Raw genomic sequence first — 17,744 nt, 5'->3', positions numbered from 1 at the left:
AGATGGGGAACCCATGTAATACAGTGGCATCCCTTGTACTTTCAACGGGAGGTGAAAACCAGGCCCAAGAAGGATACAATTGCCAAGGCCTCAGGACTGAAGGCTTGGCTCCTACTACAAAGGAAGCCACCATAGTCTGCCAAGACGAAGATAGGGAAATTCAGAGTGGGTAATGGAGGAGGTCGCGGAGGAATGCCAGTTGCAGCAATGGGATTTTAGTTTATACAGCTAACCCCCCTTTTCTAAGATCTTCCTTAGAAAGTGAGATCCATGGGAGCCACAAAGAAGCTTCTCCCTGAAGTGAGTCTGTATGATGCAAAGAGTGGACTGTGGTGGCCATGAAAATGCATTACTGAGACCTCCCCTTGCATAATCTAGCTGACAACTCTTACTTACTGCCCCTATGGATCAACCATTGTGTTCATACTAAGGCCAGGCTACCCAAATTCTGCTTTCAGCTCATAAATGAGCAAGGCCATTCTTCCTTTAGAAGATACAAGAGCCTTCCAACAGGCATGAGGACTTCCCATTGGCGTGGATAAAACTTTCTTGGAACTGTTTTGTAGTCTTTTCCTACCCAATCTTCCTTCCTTCCCTGTCAATCTAGCACTGTGCTTGTTTGAATGCATCTTCCTTCTTCTGTTCCCTCCCCACAAAAACAGCTTTCATGTTGAATCCTATTTTGGCATCTGCTTCTAGGCAGATCCAAACACAATTAATATTCTGTATTCTTCCTGATAATTTGTCTACTTGTTCTATGGAATACTGAGAAAGGAATTTGTGTGTGTGTTTGTTTGTTTCCTCTTTCAGTTCTGTCAGTTTGGGTTTCATGCATTTTGAAACTTGTTATTAAATGAACATGTATTTCGAGTTTTTAAGACTTCTTAATGAATTTACATGTATGTACGTATGAAATGTCCTCTTTTATCCTTTTTTCTGAAATTTACTTTAATAAGTAAATAGAGCCTGTGAAATAATGTAGTATGTGTGTATGTATGTACAATACTAGTACATATCTGCCCCGTGTTCCTGTCACAGAGCTCCTAAAATCCTTGTAATTTCCTAAGTGATAAGAATACTAGGAACATTTCTGTTGTAATATTTGGTCTTTGACTCCAGTTCATGACACGCAAATCCCTTGGAATTTCCTAGGTGATAAAAGTGTCTTTTGTTCTAATGAGGTGACTTACAAATATTATTTTTTATCATTGCCTTAAAAATATTTTTATTTCCTGCTACTGGTAATTGGATGTTATTTGCCCTTCTTAGTAAACATTTTTTAAAAATCAGGGAAACCAAAGAGATTAAGGAGAGTTTTATTCTAAAGATAAGACATACAATTTTACATTTTCCCAAGTCTACAAAAACTCTCAGAGCAGAAATACCTTTATGTCTGTCATACCAGCAGACACATTACTTATAAATGGGGAAGGGAAAGTTCACTTTCTGCCAAACTGAGGCAAAGGCGGTGGCACCTTAATATCTTGACCTCTCTCCAACTTCTTCTCACAATCCACCAAGTAATTGACTCCATCGATGACTATCTGAACGAGCTCAACCTTGGACAGTGAAAAAGATGAATGATTAATTTTCACAGGAGACACATACAATGCATTGATCAATAGGAACAACACTGGGGCAATGAGGACTTGCCATATTAGATAATCTATAACCATTTCTTCTTTCTCATTTTTTCTTTACGGGATTGTGGGAGGAGAGATGTCTGATGGTCACGGTCAGAGAGGGAAGCAGAGACATTTTACAGGGCTTCTCATGATCTTCCTTTAGTTAAGATAGGGTTACTACTTTGTGTGTGAGAACGTTTTTCATATGTGAAAACCATCAGTTTGCATCTCAGACACTTTCCCCCCTCAGTCTCAGCTGTAAAATAACAGAATTTGTCTAAAGGCAAAATTACACAGTAACACCCTTGTGTTGTTCTTTGGCCTGGATCTGAATTCTGACCTCCCACTAGGCTGTCCAAGCACTGAATATGCTATCGTTCGGATATTATCTGAAAATATATGTCTTTCTGAAAATTTGCTTAAAATCAAATGTTTAACAATTAAATGATGTTTTTACTTACCAGACCACTTTGCTACTGAAAAGAAACTGTGAATGATATTAAGAAAAACTTAAATTTTCTGTTTTTTGAAAAATGTTAGAACTTTCATTTACAAATATTGATGTTTTTAAAATTAGATCACACCTACATATGAATCTTTTTTATGGGGTCATCTCCCTAACAAATTACTTGCACTGTTCCTGCAGAGACCCAAACTAAGGTAGTAACTAGTTAGCTAACTCCAGACAGCACTAAAATACATTATTTAACTCAAGGATAAACAGTAAATATGGGAGGGATTGTTGAATATCTGAACATACCTTAAGCATGAGGGAGTCCAGTCCCCTGCCCACCTCTTTTCATGCCTAAAAAACTGAGTCTCGCCCTAGCTGGTTTGGCTCAGTGGATAGAGCGTTGGCCTGCAGACTGAAGGGTCCCAGGTTCGATTCTGGTCAAGGGCACATGCCTGGCTTGTGGGCTCAATCCCCAGTAGGGGGCATGCAGGAGGCAGCCGATCAATGATTCTCATCACTGATGTTTCTGTCTCTCTCTCCCTCTCCCTTCCTCTCTGAAATCAATTAAAATATATTTTCTTTTTAAAAAAAGAAAGAAACTGAGGCTCCATGAAAGGTTTGGATCAGAAAGTTAGTCATCACTAAGCATATTTTTTACTCGTCCAATTGACCCATCCCAGTGTTGAAGAGGGGGGGGTGAGATGGTCTCTCATTGATTGCCAGTGGGACTGTATGTTGGTATAAATATCCTGATGGGGAACTTGGTTATCAGGACCTCTCATCTTCAACCCAGAAATTCCTTTCCTAGGAATTTTATTTTAACTAAATAATCAGAATTGTGATTATTGTTATGCAAAGAGATTGGCATAGACTTATATATAGAGATGGCCAAACAATACATCAAATTATCATGGAGATATTAAATAGATAATGGACTATCTTTAATGGACTGTTATTAAACATCATGTTTTTGAAGAATAATATAGGAAAATGCTCATGATATAATACGTTGAGGATAGCTGTATTATAACGTCAAATATATACTATAATACCAAATTTTGTTTTAAAAAAAAAAAAAAAAAAAACCCAAACTTTTTTTGAATAAGTATAAAAGTGGGAGGTAATTCAGAATAATGTCCATGATGGTTATCTCAGGGTTGTTAGGTTAAGTTTGAATACTTTTTGGTATTTTTCTAGCTTTTATAATGATTACCTATTAACTTAATTAGACATAAAATGTTTTCAAAGCAATGACTACCTTGCTTTCCATTAATAAAAATCTAGTTAATATTATAAGCAGACAGGGCTAGGCCCAGATTTTCTTTATTCACTACACCACACATTAGTCAGTGCATTTCAGAAGTTGTGGCATTTTTAGCTGCTTCTTCCTCAAGTACTTCACCAGAGCTGGTTTACATAGGCTGGTTTAACTGTTCTGAGTATTTTCTCATTTCTTTTCTTAGTTTACTAGTAGGCATACCAATAGGCAATGAAATATTCAAAAGCTGGCAAGGGAGAAGAAAGAGCATCGATAATCCACAGATTGAATAACCAGCCACTGAGTTATTAAGCGTTGTATGTAATAAGAAGAGGCTTTTAAATTAGTGATGGGCATAATACATCCAATGGGACCACATCCAGATAAATTGATAGAACGTACTGAGATCAGTATTTGCTTAGGATTCAGCTGCATGTTGCTTAAGTGTGCTCTTTACGCGTCACCTCCTGCATCGCTCCAGGCCTGCATATAGCGTATGTACCCTTTCCATCCTATATACTCACGGAATCCTAAGGATTATTTTATGAGCATAATCATATGTATACCTAGTGCATACCTCATTTCTCATCTTTAGCCCTAAAAGTAGTATTTCAGAAAGTATCAAGTATCTAAAAATGCCTAAATGAAGATGACAGTATGTGGCCTTCATTCACCAAAGGAAATTCAGAATCAGGAGAAAAATCCACTATTTTATCACCGTCGGTGAGAGAGCACACGTGTTCCCTGATTTCACAGTGAGGCGCCACTACTGTCCTTTCACATAACAGAGCTCCTGCTGCTGAAGACCTGGAAATGCTCCCGGGGCAGGCTGGCGACCACAGTCCCACTGCACGTCCTTTGCTTGCCTGTACACTCCCAGCTGACACTGTGCTTCCCTTCATGCAGTGTCTCCTGTGGAAGAATAGCACTACAGAACCAAACACTAACGGACTGGGACTCAGTGGGAAAGAGGAGGTCTCGGGTTTTGTGAATAAGGTAAGTAGCTGTTAGGCTACTTCTTTTTCTCGTAGGCTGATTTTGTTAGTTCATGTTCAGAGGGTGAGAGAGAGGTTACCTCTGACCGACCAATTCGATCTATGTTGGAAATATCGTACACGTCTGCCACTGCCGCAGTGTCCACACCGCCCGTGCCACGCTTCTGCAGCCTCAGGTTCTCCAGGATCTTAGAAAAGCGGGGATCCTGGGACAGGGATAACACAGTGTTGTAGAGGCAAAATCCATGCGCTGTCATTGGCACTTTCACGTAGAAAAGACATCTAATGAGAGCTTATAGCAGTTAGTGTTTATTAAGCATATATTTACTATGTACCAGGGCTCTGTGCTGGAACTTTTAACCTTACAACAACCCTATGAAGTAGGTTTTGCTTTCACCCCCATTTCACAGATGAGGAAACTAAGGCTCAGAGGAATTAACTTGCCCAAGGTCACACATCTAGAAGGTTGCAGGGCTTTTTTTAAACTTTTTCTCTTAACAATTTTATTAAGTTTATTGGGGTGACATTGGTTAGTAAAATTATATAGGTTTCAAGTGTACTGTTATTAATTTCTGTACTGCTTTTGTCACCTCTGGATGCCAGCTTTGGTGAGTTTTCATTATTCATCTTTATAATAGTTATCACTGATGTGATTAAATCATGACGTTAAATCACATCAAGTATTTTTTTCTAAAATTGGAATTATGAACAATAAAAATTTTCATACCTTTTCGGCAGAAAGCACATTTTCTGAAGTTGTTTTAAAGTATTTGGTTCATTTGTTGTGGCAGAAATTAATTGCCCAACAGAATCCTTTTTTCCTTCCCTTCCACAGTGGAGCTGAGGAAGTGACCACTGGCTAAGTTTTTGGTAAGTTTTTACAGAATGATGTGTGCCTCCAGGCCTAGACCTGAAGTCTTTACGTGGAAACACTTGTGTGCTCTCTCTCCACTTCCCATAAGCTCCCACTTGGGGCCTGATGGTAACCATGCAGAGGGGGCAAGCCCTAAGACAGCGGTGTTCCAAGCGCAGCTTCCTGACCAGCAGCATCAGCGTCACCTGGGAACTTGGTAGACATGCAAATCAGGCGGGTGGGCCCAGCAGTCTGTGTTTTCACAAGCCTCCTGGTGAGTCTGATGCAGTCTCAGGTCTGAGAACTTCTCCACTAGGAGAGTCGGAGAAGGAGATGGAAGGAACCCCAAGGAGCAGAGCAGCCCTTCTATCTATCCAGGTTTGTCATATGAGGGAGAATTTAAAATTTTTGTTCTTGAAGCCACAGCTCTTTCTCAGAGCCCCTTCGCCTCTGTCCTCCTGAAACAAATGTCTTTTGTGGTCAACTTAACCTTCTCTCACTATTTTTTGGTTGTAGGTGCAGAAAGTAAGGATTAAGGCATGGGCAGTGACATTTTCTCCCTCCACAAAGCAGTCCCCTCTGAGGGGATGCTGGAGGAACCCAACAGGGCTGCTGGCTACAACACATTACCTTGCTCAGCTTCGGGATCTTAACGTGGACACCAGCCCGTAACCCTGTGCCAAGGTTCGAAGGGCAGGTCAGGATGTATCCGAGGCGCTCATTCCACATGAACTCCCAGCCTCGTTCTTGGATCAAGCGTTCTACCTACAACAGTGAACAAATGATGGAGTTCTCAGATGTCCGTTCATTCAGCACACCCCAAACCTCAGGGAGAAGTGTGTGTATGTGAGTGCCATGATCCCTAGGATACATGAGCCCCATCTTGGAAGGCACTGCATTGTCTTCTTTTAAGAATGAAAAATAAAGATATTTTATTTTAGTGAATATTCAGAAATCTCTGATAACATCTTACTTCTTTTAGTCCACGACAGAATCGCTCAAATACTCTTTTCATATTGCCTCCTTTTTCCATAGAGATTACCCTGGTGTGGTCTTCCTCATTAATCCAGATGAGAAATGTCTTGTCATAATTATGCCTAACGAAGAGAGAAATATGGTGTTGAGTGTTAATTATATTTGTTTCAACACATGCAAATTCCCATTACCTCTTTGGCTTGATTGCTTCATTTTATCTTCCTAATTTCTTAGATGGCCCTAATCTCGTAATTGTGCCCGAATAAGTACTATAAAATGCTGTTACAATGACAGAATGAAGAATAAGACCACTCTGACCCTTATATATGTCATGTTTTTGCTCAACAAGAATGTAATCTCCCTCATTCCTCAGACTAGGATGACAATAATTCAACTATGGTAACATTTGGCTTTGACACTAATAGGAGTGTTTTATCTCCTAATAGATTCAACCAAAATCTTGTGGTCCTTAAAAAAAAAAAAAAGTTTTACCTGCAGTCTAAGGTAAACGAAGTGCGGAAGATTTTTACCTATGTTTGCTGTATAGACCCTACCTACTCCCACTGAGCAGCTGCTCAGGAACACTTCAATCTCATCTCTTTCAGGTATTGTCATAATAACCTACCAAGGTACAGGAATCAAAGTGGACTGAAAACTGTTGGCCAGGATCAAATATATGTATACTCTGTATCCAGTCTTCCTCATTGGGTTTTACTTAAATCCTCAATATTTACTTTTCATTTTCTGCCCTTCTGTTTTAATGTCATGAAACATTTTATGTGAGTTCAAATAATATGAACCTAATTTTTTTCTTAAAGAAGATAGTCTTTTTCTCATGCATAATTCATGCAAACCGGCCAATGTCCCTACATATCTTAGAAACATCACACACACACACACACACACACACACACACACACACAGTCACACAGAGTTTCTAAATACTCTCTCTCTCCGGTAGCTCAAGCTGAGCATGCTGTCAAGTGCACGTCACAGCAACTTCAGGTTAGGACAAGCAGACGGCCTGCAGGACAGCCTCTGCACACACTGCAAATGTGAAACGCTGTGTCCCTACCAGATTCCCCGGGCATCAGGCCAGTCCCGGGCCATCCCAGCACACGTTAACAAAGGGGACACTGGCTTATCAAACAGAAAGTGGTCCTGCAGGCCAAAAGGGACAAAGCAGAAAGGAGAAACGAATGAGATCGGGCATGACTGCCGGTGCCAGGTGTCCAAGTTTCAACTCACTAACAATGGCTGCGGTCCTCAGGCAGTGGTCCTCAGCTGTGGCTGCCCACTAGAATAACCTGGGAACTTAAAAATTAGTACTAATGCCCACGCCCCAGAGATTCTGACCATATGAGCTGCGGCCTGGACAGTGGGATTTTTTAAAGCTCTTCAGGTGATTCTAGTGTAGAGCTAAGGTTGAAACCCACTGGGTTAGCCCAGTGGAAACACTTCATCGCTAGGGAGCGTGTAAACCCCATGCAGTGGCAGAGTGGGCAGTGAGTAAGGGGCACCATCTTGAAAAGTCTGTTCTGCACATCCACCATTCTCTACGTTTCTAACATTACTGATTCATTTATTACCATTCCTTTCATTAAAAAGTCTTAGAAATGTGAAGTAAGGATCTACAAATAAAAATAGCCACCACTAATTTAATGCTGACTATGTGCTGGGCTCTATGGTATGTGCTTATAATTTATTTCCTTAAGTCTCGCAACGACACTATGTGCCAAGCATAATCATTCTCTTTTATAGGTGAGAAAAACTGAGATTCAGAAAGAGAAAATAACCTATCTGATATCACACAGCTGGGAGGTCGTAGAGCTTATATTCAAACCTAGACCTTAGGACTCCCAAGCTGTGCCTTCAACTACAATATGCTACTCTACCTATCGAAACCAATGTTGGGTGACCGACATTTTTCCTTCCGTGTGTACACAGCGAAGAGTGTGACTATGGATACCATGCATTCAAGTATTGTTACACGGAGTCAGAAATCAAGAGGCTATGGGCAGGGAAGTCTCTCTTCAATCTCTGAGAAGTAGAAGAGGTCAGAGACTTGAGCCAGCACAGACTTGTGGACAGTCACTGCCCACAAAACAGTGTTCCTTAAGCTGGGAAGCAGAAGTGGCTACATGAGGTGCAGGAGGGCTGGTTCTGTAGCGGGACAAGGGGAGGGTTGGCCTGAGGTTGCAGAGACCAGGAGACTGGCCTGCCTGGATTGGAAATGAGGCATATTTTGGGACCTTGCATCTTCTGAAATGACAGGTATTTGTTTCTGCTGCTCCTTGGACTTTAGTTAAACGTTACTTTTGAAACTGCCATCCTGTTTTAGCTGTGCTTTGGGGTTAGGTTCTGTCCACTCTAGTGTTGGAGTGAAGCTGTGTTGGATGTGCAGGCGGCAGGCATCCCAGAGGCTGGCTCCAGTGCCAGTCAGGGCAGGCTCCACCTGGAGAAGCTCCTTTCCAGGTTTTCCTAGTTTCCACCACTTCCTGTGGGTGTGGCACAGGATCCCCACACCTTTTTGTTTTCATTTACCAGCCAGCAGAGAAATCCTCCATTCACCTCCACTCATACCCATATCTGCAGATCCTACCCTTAGAATGCTTGCGTGGGTTGACCTAACGTTTTAAGGCCTCGTCTTCACGACTCTGAACACGCAGACGCCCCAGCAAGCTCCCAGCCAGGGCAGGGCCTGAGCTCCGGGAGAGGCCGCACTGCGTGGGTCAGGGCTCAGCCCCACCCCGGCGGCCCGCGTGCTTCGGGGGCCACTCACGTCGATGAGCTGCTGCTGGTCCCGCTCGGTCATCTCGGACAGCTTGTAGTAGCGGCCAGCCAGGTCGCCCTTGAGGCCCTCCAGGGCCGTGATGGCCACGTTCTCCACCTCCCTGCGCTCCGCCCGGGAGCAGGCTGGCGGCAGGCTCAGCCCGCGGATGCTGCGGCCGGTGCGCACCCGGGAGGACAGCACGTAGCGCTCGTCAAACTGCCCGTGGGTGATCTGCGGACAGAGCGCGGGGTCACGCCGCCGGCCCGCCCCGGCCCCCGCCCGGTCCTGTCTCGGCCACAACCCACCGCCTGGCAGTGTCCCCCGGAGAGACCCTCCGGCGCTGGGCGCATTTGCACAACATGCGGGACACAGTCTGGAACGGGGCGTGGGTGGGAGCGGGAGGCGGGGGCTTCAGAGACGGGTGAGAGGGCAGAGCTCTCTGCACAGAGCCGCCTGGAATCCCATGCCCCCCTTAGGAGTGCTATGAAGAAAGGAATTGCTACAGGAGAGGCCTAACGTTAGTGACCACCACCACCTTTGGGGCTTTCCTGGCCTTCGGGGGCGGGGGGGGGGAGGGGGCTCTCCAGGGAGCATGCTGCGCTAAGGTGTCAGGACTTGAAGGGGCATCTGACCCAGGGGCCCTTCTCCCGGCAGGGCGCTCCTCACTGTGGGCCCTGGGGTGCCAGCTGACAGGAGCGGCCAGAGGCGGCTGAGCCTACCTTGGATGCATCCAGATCCGTGGGGTGCTTCATCACCTTGGGGTCGTAGCCATTGTGCCTGAGTTTAATGACAGGGTCAAAAAGGTCGGCAAACACCTGCAGGAGGAAAGATGCTCCTGTTTCTCTTTAATTGGTGCGTCTACTATGAAAAGACCACCATGCAGGAAAGGGTGTGAGTGGATTAGTAAATAACGGTGCAGGTGATGATGGACTTCCACCAGGGAAAGCAGGACTCTGCCATTGTACCCTCCTCCCTAATGATCGCTCTAAGCTCACTGCCATCTGACGGAACAAGGAAATGCTGTGTTTAAGGATCTGAGGGTTTTCTCCAGGAGTTCTTGCCTTTGGGGTAAAAGAAGCCGCTAGATCAGAGGCTACGTAGTTTTGTGGTCAAAGGGAAGGTGAGTTTCTAGAGTTTAAGCAACAGAATACATTCGTGGAAACCCCCGGCCGCACCAGAAGAAAAGCCTCCAGCATCAGTTAGGGCAGAGCAGGGACCTCTCACGCTGTGTGGACCTTCCCAACCCGAAATACCTAGTGCAAGATCTATTTTTTTAAAACTAAAAACGTTAGGAGCAACCTTAAGTAAAAGAACATTCAGAGAAGTCATAACAGAGCACCCTGCAGGCTTAGGGAGCTGTGGGAAGTGGGGGTGGGAGTGTTGGGCCAGGGAGCTAGCTCTGGTCTGGGACTCCAGCTACCAGCCTCAAGGCGGCCCCTCCCTTCTCCTGATGGCTGCCCTCCCAGGGAACTGCCTTCAGCTCCTGCAACAGAGGGGCAAGGAGGGGGCCTCAGGGAGGCAGCTGAGACATCTGCCAGGACTAGAAGCTGCTCTGTGGAGAGGGCCACAGGTGGCTGAGCTCCCCTAGCGGCAGGCCGTCCTGTGCTTCTGTGCCAAGGATGAGGATGCGGAGATCATGGGATTTCCCAGAGACTTGAACTCAGAAGCCTGGGCTGCAGTGGCTGTGTAATGAGTAATTCTCAAACTAAAGACACACCACACCGTCCTCCACCCCCAGTAAAGCCCAGCCACTAACACATCATCTCCTAATGTCTTATGGGTGAATACACACCAATAAAATAAAAAGCATATATTTTCCCAATTCGTCTCCTTGATGATCTCAGAGAGCCCTGTCATGCAAGCAATTCCTCCCTGAGAGGAACTAGAGCAACAGCAAGGGAAGCCTTGTCCCTGGGAAGCTGCAGCCCTCATTGCTCCAGAAAGCTTTCCGGATGTTCTGCTGGCTTCGCTGTGAGGCAGCCCTGCCTGAGAAGGCAAAAAGCTGGCCCACACAGAAAGGGACTTGCACCCAGAGCCCGCCCCCGCTCACTCCAGAACCTGCAGCTGATAGTTTTACCTCATAGGACTCCTCGTCACCAGCTACCATGCCCACAGTCTTTATGAAGGGGTGACCGGGGTTGTCCACTCCAGTCTGGATACACTGGTCCAGAGTGTAGCCTTTGGGCGTCATCTTGTTGCGGAGCTTGGCGTAGATGGAGGGGGTGAGGCACTCGGCCATGCAGTTATTGTGCTTTCGAAGATCAGGGTAGTCTGCACTGTGCATCAAGGGGACAGGCTTTCAGGGAGCAGCCCTGAAGGGAGGGCCCTATGAATGGCCTTTGTGTCTGCCCATCCTTCCACCAGCCTCTCTTTAGCCAGTAAGCACGAGACACTTGGCTAGGAGTCATGACTTATGTAAGCCAGAGTAGAAAAATAAAGTCCCCTGAACTGCCAAAGAAAGGGACCTGGCTGCAGCAGCCCAGACTGGCTCATGCTCATGTAAAAGGGAGGTAGAATGAAAATAATTAGAAAATAAATGGAGTCACGTGCACTTTTTAACCCAGAAGTTTTGGTAAAATACAACAGGTGCATTTTGGTGCCTTGGGTCTAGTGATAGAGGCTGAAACCCTGCAGGTAGGACCACACAGAAAAGCAGCCATTTATCCGCCCTCTTTCTCTGATGCAAGCTCTGTGACTATCTGCTTTGTTGAGTCTGGCTATTGAAACAGGCATTCAGTAAATATCTGTTGGAATAATACATAGAAAGAAATAAAATGTCCTACGCTGGGATATGAATTGGTTGAAGAATAGGGGATGCGGGGCCGCCACAGGCTCAAACACAGGCAATCTCACCTCAGGAATCCCTGAGGTGCATGTTGGGAGCAGGTCATTCCCTCAGAGACCCTGATTCCCACAAGAGCCATAAATGTCTCTGAGAAACACCGGGCTTTCCCCGCCGCTCCCATCCACCCCTGCATGCGGAATCCCTTAGTCAGCTCTGCACTTCAGCTCTATTTAGTGTGTGCTGTCTCAGTCCTGGCCAGGTCCCAAGGGCTGAAGAAACAAGTCCATCTTCAAGCCACGCCTCCACGTCCCGCCTGCCATGCCCTTTAAGCTGACACTTAAAATCAGCACTATGTGATTACATGCTCCAGAAGGCAGTGTAGCAGTGAATGAGGCCTGAGTCTGTAACCAGTGTCCCTGAATCTGCATTTGGCTGCCCTAGTTGTGTGCACTTAGGCACTATTTAATTTTTCTAAGCCTCCGTTTCATCACAAAGGGATGCTAAGGTGAATAAAGTAGATACTCCATGTACAGTGATTAACACACTATAGAAGTGCTAATCAATTGTTAACTGTGACTATTACTACTATCCAACCAGACTGCAAGCTCTGGGCAGGAATGGTGACGCTACGCTTCCTTGTATTCGCCACCTAGCTGTCCTCCACGGCAGTGTCCAGCAGGGGGCAGCATAGTTCTGGCTGGCACCGGGAGCTATTGGAAAGCCAAGAGGACTTACCTCGGAGGGAATAGCTTGTGCTGTTCCCGGGCCTCAGCACGCACATTCTGCCGGTTCACCAGGTACCCGGTGGTCAGGGCACTGGTGCCCAGCGTGGCAAATAACAGAGAAGCATTGCGGCCAGTTAGCAACTTAGAGAAGGCACTGGCCATCCTTCTTCTTGGTTGAGTGTCTGGAAAGCAGAAAAACTGGGTGAGAAGCCTCACTGGATGGCCCTGAACCCCAGCGTGGAGATCAACCGGCACGAGAAAGAACTGCAGCAGCCGGAGCCTGTCTTCTGGTGTGTTTTCCTCTTTCTTCCTTTCTCCCCCACACCCCTTCACACTGCTGGGGAAAATCTGGGTGGTTTTGCACATTGTGAATGTCAAACTCCCTGAAGTCCATGACCTTTTCTCCGGTGCTATGATAGGGAGAAATAACCAAAACAGGATTGCTACTTTCTGGCTCCCTGGGAGGTCCTTTCCGTTGCTTCACACCCAAGCAAGCTTTACTGTCTTTTTTTTTTTTAAAAAAAAAAACCTAACATTTAGTAAGCTCCTACCATGAGGCATGTGCCATGCAAGGGGCCTTACGAACATTGTCTTTAGTCTTTGCAACAATCTGCTAAGTGGGCATGAGGCTCAAGACCTCCAGATCTCAGGGCCAGCACATCGAAGAGCTGGGATTTGAACCCAGGCTTGTCTTTGGCCCTGGATTCAAGCCTCTTGCAAACTCCAGCACCTACAGACAGCCCCTCACTGGCCAGCAGTTACCGGGGAAATGACCTTTGTGGACCTAGGAGTGCCGCAGATCACTCCACTCCGTTAAACCCCTAAGACCGTAGCAATGCATTTATCACAGCAGCTCCTCGTCATAGGATTATCGCCTCAGGGCATGTGACTCTGCCCAAGTCCCAGAATATTCTTTCTAAGCCTGTTCTCTTTCCCTGTCCTCAAACTCCTGCTGAAGTGGCCTGGACACCAGGGGTACCTCTGCTCACTCCACTCTGATGCTAGGTGCCCAACACGACAGCCAGCCTGCTGGGCCCGTCTGCCTTCCTCTGAGATTTGTTCTTGCCTTCTGTCTCCTTCCCTCCTCTCTTCTCCCTTGTACAGAACTAGGGATTGCAGGGGTGAGGAAGGAGGTCATGTCTCTCTCTATAGGAGCTGTCTGCCTCAGTTTCCCTAGCCTGGAACACCTTTGTGACTCCTGATTTATACAGCGTTGTTTACAGCATCAGAACTAAAATCTGGCAGAATTGCTGAGCCTCAAGCCAAGGAGACTTTTACATGGGGTGCAAGATGACAGCCGAAGACAATGATCGTGTTTTAGTCCTACACTCACCCTCTCCATTAAAAAGCAAGAACCACCAGATTATGCCCTTTTGTCAGAGCGCCCAGGAGCTGTGTATCTCTCTGTCCCAGGCAAGTGTACTGAGAGCCTGGGTCTGGGTCTAAGGGTTTTGTCTGGTTCCATAACATTTGGAATGTGCAGGTGTTGAGTTCTGTCATTGCCTCAATTCTGAGCCTCCTGGTTGTCCTGAATATCCTGGATGGAGACACCGTGGGTGCCTTTCTGCTGACTCAGAGTCATTTCTGGTCCAGCTGTACACATTGCCCATGTGTCTGAGCTCCTTGGGGATGGAGGGCAGTGGCAAGACCACGTGTCAGCTTTCCATCCAGAAAGAATCACCCCGCAAACAGTGGATGTCCAGGGTTGAGCCAGGTCCACAGAACACTCTGAACCAATTCCCACAGTTGCCAGCCTCCTAGGCCAGCAGAAAACGGCTGTCTCCTCCCATTCCAAGAGAGCAAAGGGTTCACATCACTCATCACCTACTGGGCACCCTTGGGCATCTGTCTTATTCAGCAAGTAGACAGTCATAGGCTGGAGATGTTTACAGCCTTTGCTTACAAGAAAGGAAAGGCTTTCCTGGGATTTCTTGTGAGGAAGACATAGGACCATTACCAGACTCCTCTCTAAGCGTAAGTTGTTTTTAAGAAAATAGGAGGCTGGAAACATCTAGTCCTTTGAAATGCTCTAAAGGAGGAGGTGCCTCCCTGCCTGCCCAAGGTTAGGATTCTCCGTGGCTTCTCAGGCAGGGTAGATGACCTCCAGCAGTCACCTTCAAGGCTGGCTCCCTCTGGGATTCCTGACTCAGTGGGCAGGAACTCCAAGAATGTTTGACACACGCTCCTGCCTGGTTTCCTCTGGGAAGACAAAAGGGTCCTTCTCGAAGCTGCAGCAGAGATGGAGACCCTGGGCCTCCGAGCCAGGAACCAAGCCCCCTCCTGCCTCTGAGCACCCACGACTCCCCATGCCTTATCCTCTCCCCACCCCCACAGTTTCCTGAACCTTCCTCAGCCAGTCCTTTAGGAAAATCCACCTGGCCCATTCTCAGAGGATGTGATTTGATCCTGAAGCTGGCAGAGCACACAGGAGCATGTGGCACTCCTGTGCTTTGCTGGGATGGCGCCTTAACCCATAACCCACAGGGGGTTTAGCGCTAAAGGTGGGGGTCTTTGGAAGAGGTGCTTATAGATGCAAAGGAGGAATTGGATGCTCACACAGCCCAGTAATGCCCAGATCTCTCGAAGGCCCTGGGTTAGTCAAGTTCCTGTGTGGTCTTGTTCTCCAGGAGAACAGAGAGAACATACCAAGGACACTAGGCATGGGAAGTGTGAAAGCTGCAGGCAGGAAAAAAGCCCTCTGGCAGCAGCATACCAGTTACATTAGTGTAGCCTTGTCCTGGGGGCATTAACTGCCATGCACATGGCCCCAGCTGACCCTGTGGGGATCGCAGAGCAGGAAGGCCTGAAGGGCAGCACTAAGGAGAGCCGGAGGGTTTGGCTTGTTCTGGCAAATGTGTTCTGGCGAATCCTCACGGGAGCTGCCCAGTTCTCCACATGCACCAGGTCATTCAAAGGCACAAATGTCACCCACTCATGAAGCAAGAACAGGGCTGACAGCAGCTCACCAAGAGCCAACTAGCCAAACACATACAGGCAATGCCCAGCAGTTTTCCCCTCCGGTGGGGAAGAAACAATACTTGGTTTGTTATTGATGTGTTAGTCATTTCAAGAATAATGCTCTAGCAACGATGTGAACCAGTTTAAATTGGATCCAGCTACTGGGCCGACTCGTAATGAGCTCGTTTTGGGGGCCTCGCAAAGTTCATTTTCTAGTTAGTATATCCCAAGCCAGTGACTTGCACCTGTTCTTGCTGCTGAGGAAAACCTCTCCCAGAAACAAACCCATTAGTCTCTGTAAATTACAAGGGAGGGAAAGTTGAAGGTTAAAATCCCACATTCAGTGGCATTTAGATGTTTTTTTTCCATCAAGAAAAAAATAATCCTGATTCTCTATCAAAAACAAGCATTGCAAGCAGGGTGCTGGTGGGGTTCCGGCACCTCATGCAGAGCTGTCCCACGAGAAGGACCTGTCCCCTGTACCTGTGCCCGTGTGCAGGGGACAGGGGAGCCTTCAGCCCAGGGCTTCTTTAGTTACCACCACAGTGCCAGGACAACGGTGCTACAGGTGGTCCCGGCCTCCAGCCCTGGGGCGCCGGCTCACCAGACCCCACACACACACACACACCGGCTCTAGCAGTGCCCCGGCTAAAGAGGCAGAAAGCTGAGTTTCATGGTCTCACTGACCTTGGAGCCGGAGTCTCTCGCGTCCTGCCGCAAGCACACAGCCAAGCGGTGTGTAACGCGAGCTGGCAGGGCCGGCCTGGACAAGGCTCGGGCTGGGCGGGGCTGGGCCCCTCTGGCCAATCCCATCCAGGATCTCTGGCCACACTTGTTCCCCCAGCTGTGCCCTTGAAGGCCAGCCCCTGACTTCTCTGCCGCCAGCCCTGCGCTCTTTCTAGCACCTGCCCTTTCTCTGAAATGGTTCCCTCGCCCAAGTGTGGTCCTGGAAGCTGCCTTCCCCGGGCTCTGGGAGGGGTTTGGGGGCCTGCAGCCCAGCTCACTGGCTGCCCAGTCCTGCATCAAGGTGGAAGGGCCTGCCTGGAATCTCACACCAGTTAGGGGACTTGTTCCTACCTTCCCTCAGGAGCACCAGCCCTGGGGCTGCGGTTAGGTCTGCAGAATGACCCCCACCCCAGCCGCTCAGGTCTGGGAGGAAGAGATGTCTACAGCTCCCGCTCTCCTGCTGCTAATCGAGCTCTGAGCCAGGGACGAGGGACCTCCTTCCTGGGGCCCCGATTCAGGGCAATCACAACCACGTGGGAAGCAGATTGCTAGATAATCTCACTTTCTATCCACACCAGCTTAATATGCCACCCAGCAAACCCAGCAGGCCATATTCCCGCTTAAAAATAGCCCTCCTTGGGGCAGGCACCACCAACCGGAAAGGTTGGCCGTAAATAGCAGTGACCCACCAGGACTTTGGACAGCTGCCCTGCCACTGGGGCTGCCTAGCCCCTGGCGACTGTCACGTAGGCAGCCTCTGTGGCCACGTGCACACCAACAACTGGTTCCTTTTCTTCTCTGGGACCAATCGGTGCTTAGAGCAGACGATGGAGCAGGGGGTGGAGCCCGGGAATAACCTTCCACCTAGAGTGGTTCTCTTTCAGCGTTTCCAGTTCTTTTCAATGTAACCCATAGCAAAGCATCTATTTTCCCTTTGCATGGGGGTACTGGCGGGGAGAGCATAGGAGGGGGCCTTCTGGGGGCTGGAAATCCCCTCGTTTGGGAGTGTTGTGTGGGTGCACACACGTGTAAAATCTTCCCAAGTTGTACACTTAAGATTCAAGCACTTAACTGTGTGCTTGTCACACCTCAGTGAATACATATGTTATCACAATGACCTGCCACACTGAGTTGAAATTTTTACAATACTTATCCTTTCTACACCTGGCATACGCAGATATTTTCTAGGCCCTTCCACGTTATTTTATTAAAACAAGCATAGATTGGGACCAAGCAAACTGATTACATGATCCTCTTAAGGGTCAGAGTTCCCAGTGTTCACACTCTCTTTTAATGGACTAAGTCCCTCCCACCCCTGCAGGCCTCTCCTGGCAGAAGGAAAAGCGAACTGGAGGCCTGTGGGGCTGACCAGCTGCTGAGGAGACTGGGCTCTGCGGATCAGGATGGGAGACAGGAGTGAGGGGAGTCTAGGCTCACTTCTTCCCAAAATAGTTCTTTTGCACACACACAGTTTCAAGTCAGTTCAGGTACCAAGAGAAATAAATCCAGTGACCCTGAAATAGCCCACATCCCAGACACAGAAAACAAAAGGCTTTTTTTAAAAAAAAATCCTCACCTGAGGATATGTTTATTGATTTTAGAGAGAGAGGCTGAGGA

At 47.5% G+C, this 17,744-nt stretch overlaps 1 protein-coding gene across 1 annotated transcript; it reads right to left on the bottom strand.

The window, feature by feature from the left end:
* Positions 1-1,300: 1,300 nt before the first annotated feature.
* Positions 1,301-16,209, bottom strand: CKMT2 (creatine kinase, mitochondrial 2). The gene is made up of 10 exons (XM_036310420.1): positions 16,089-16,209; positions 12,454-12,625; positions 11,011-11,209; positions 9,653-9,748; positions 8,943-9,164; positions 7,236-7,321; positions 6,159-6,282; positions 5,816-5,950; positions 4,413-4,538; positions 1,301-1,559 (listed from the first exon to the last, which is right to left on the bottom strand). Exons 2-10 carry the CDS (start codon positions 12,603-12,605, stop codon positions 1,440-1,442), a joined length of 1,260 nt encoding a protein of 419 aa, XP_036166313.1. The 5' UTR covers positions 12,606-12,625; positions 16,089-16,209; the 3' UTR covers positions 1,301-1,439.
* Between the last annotated feature and the right edge of the window lie 1,535 nt (positions 16,210-17,744).

The sequence above is a fragment of the Myotis myotis genome, unplaced genomic scaffold (assembly GCF_014108235.1).
Source record: "Myotis myotis isolate mMyoMyo1 unplaced genomic scaffold, mMyoMyo1.p scaffold_m19_p_5, whole genome shotgun sequence".
Taxonomy (NCBI): Eukaryota; Metazoa; Chordata; class Mammalia; order Chiroptera; family Vespertilionidae; genus Myotis; species Myotis myotis.
Note: the sequence above shows the minus strand (reverse complement) of the source record. Positions and strands in the feature narration are given on the sequence as shown.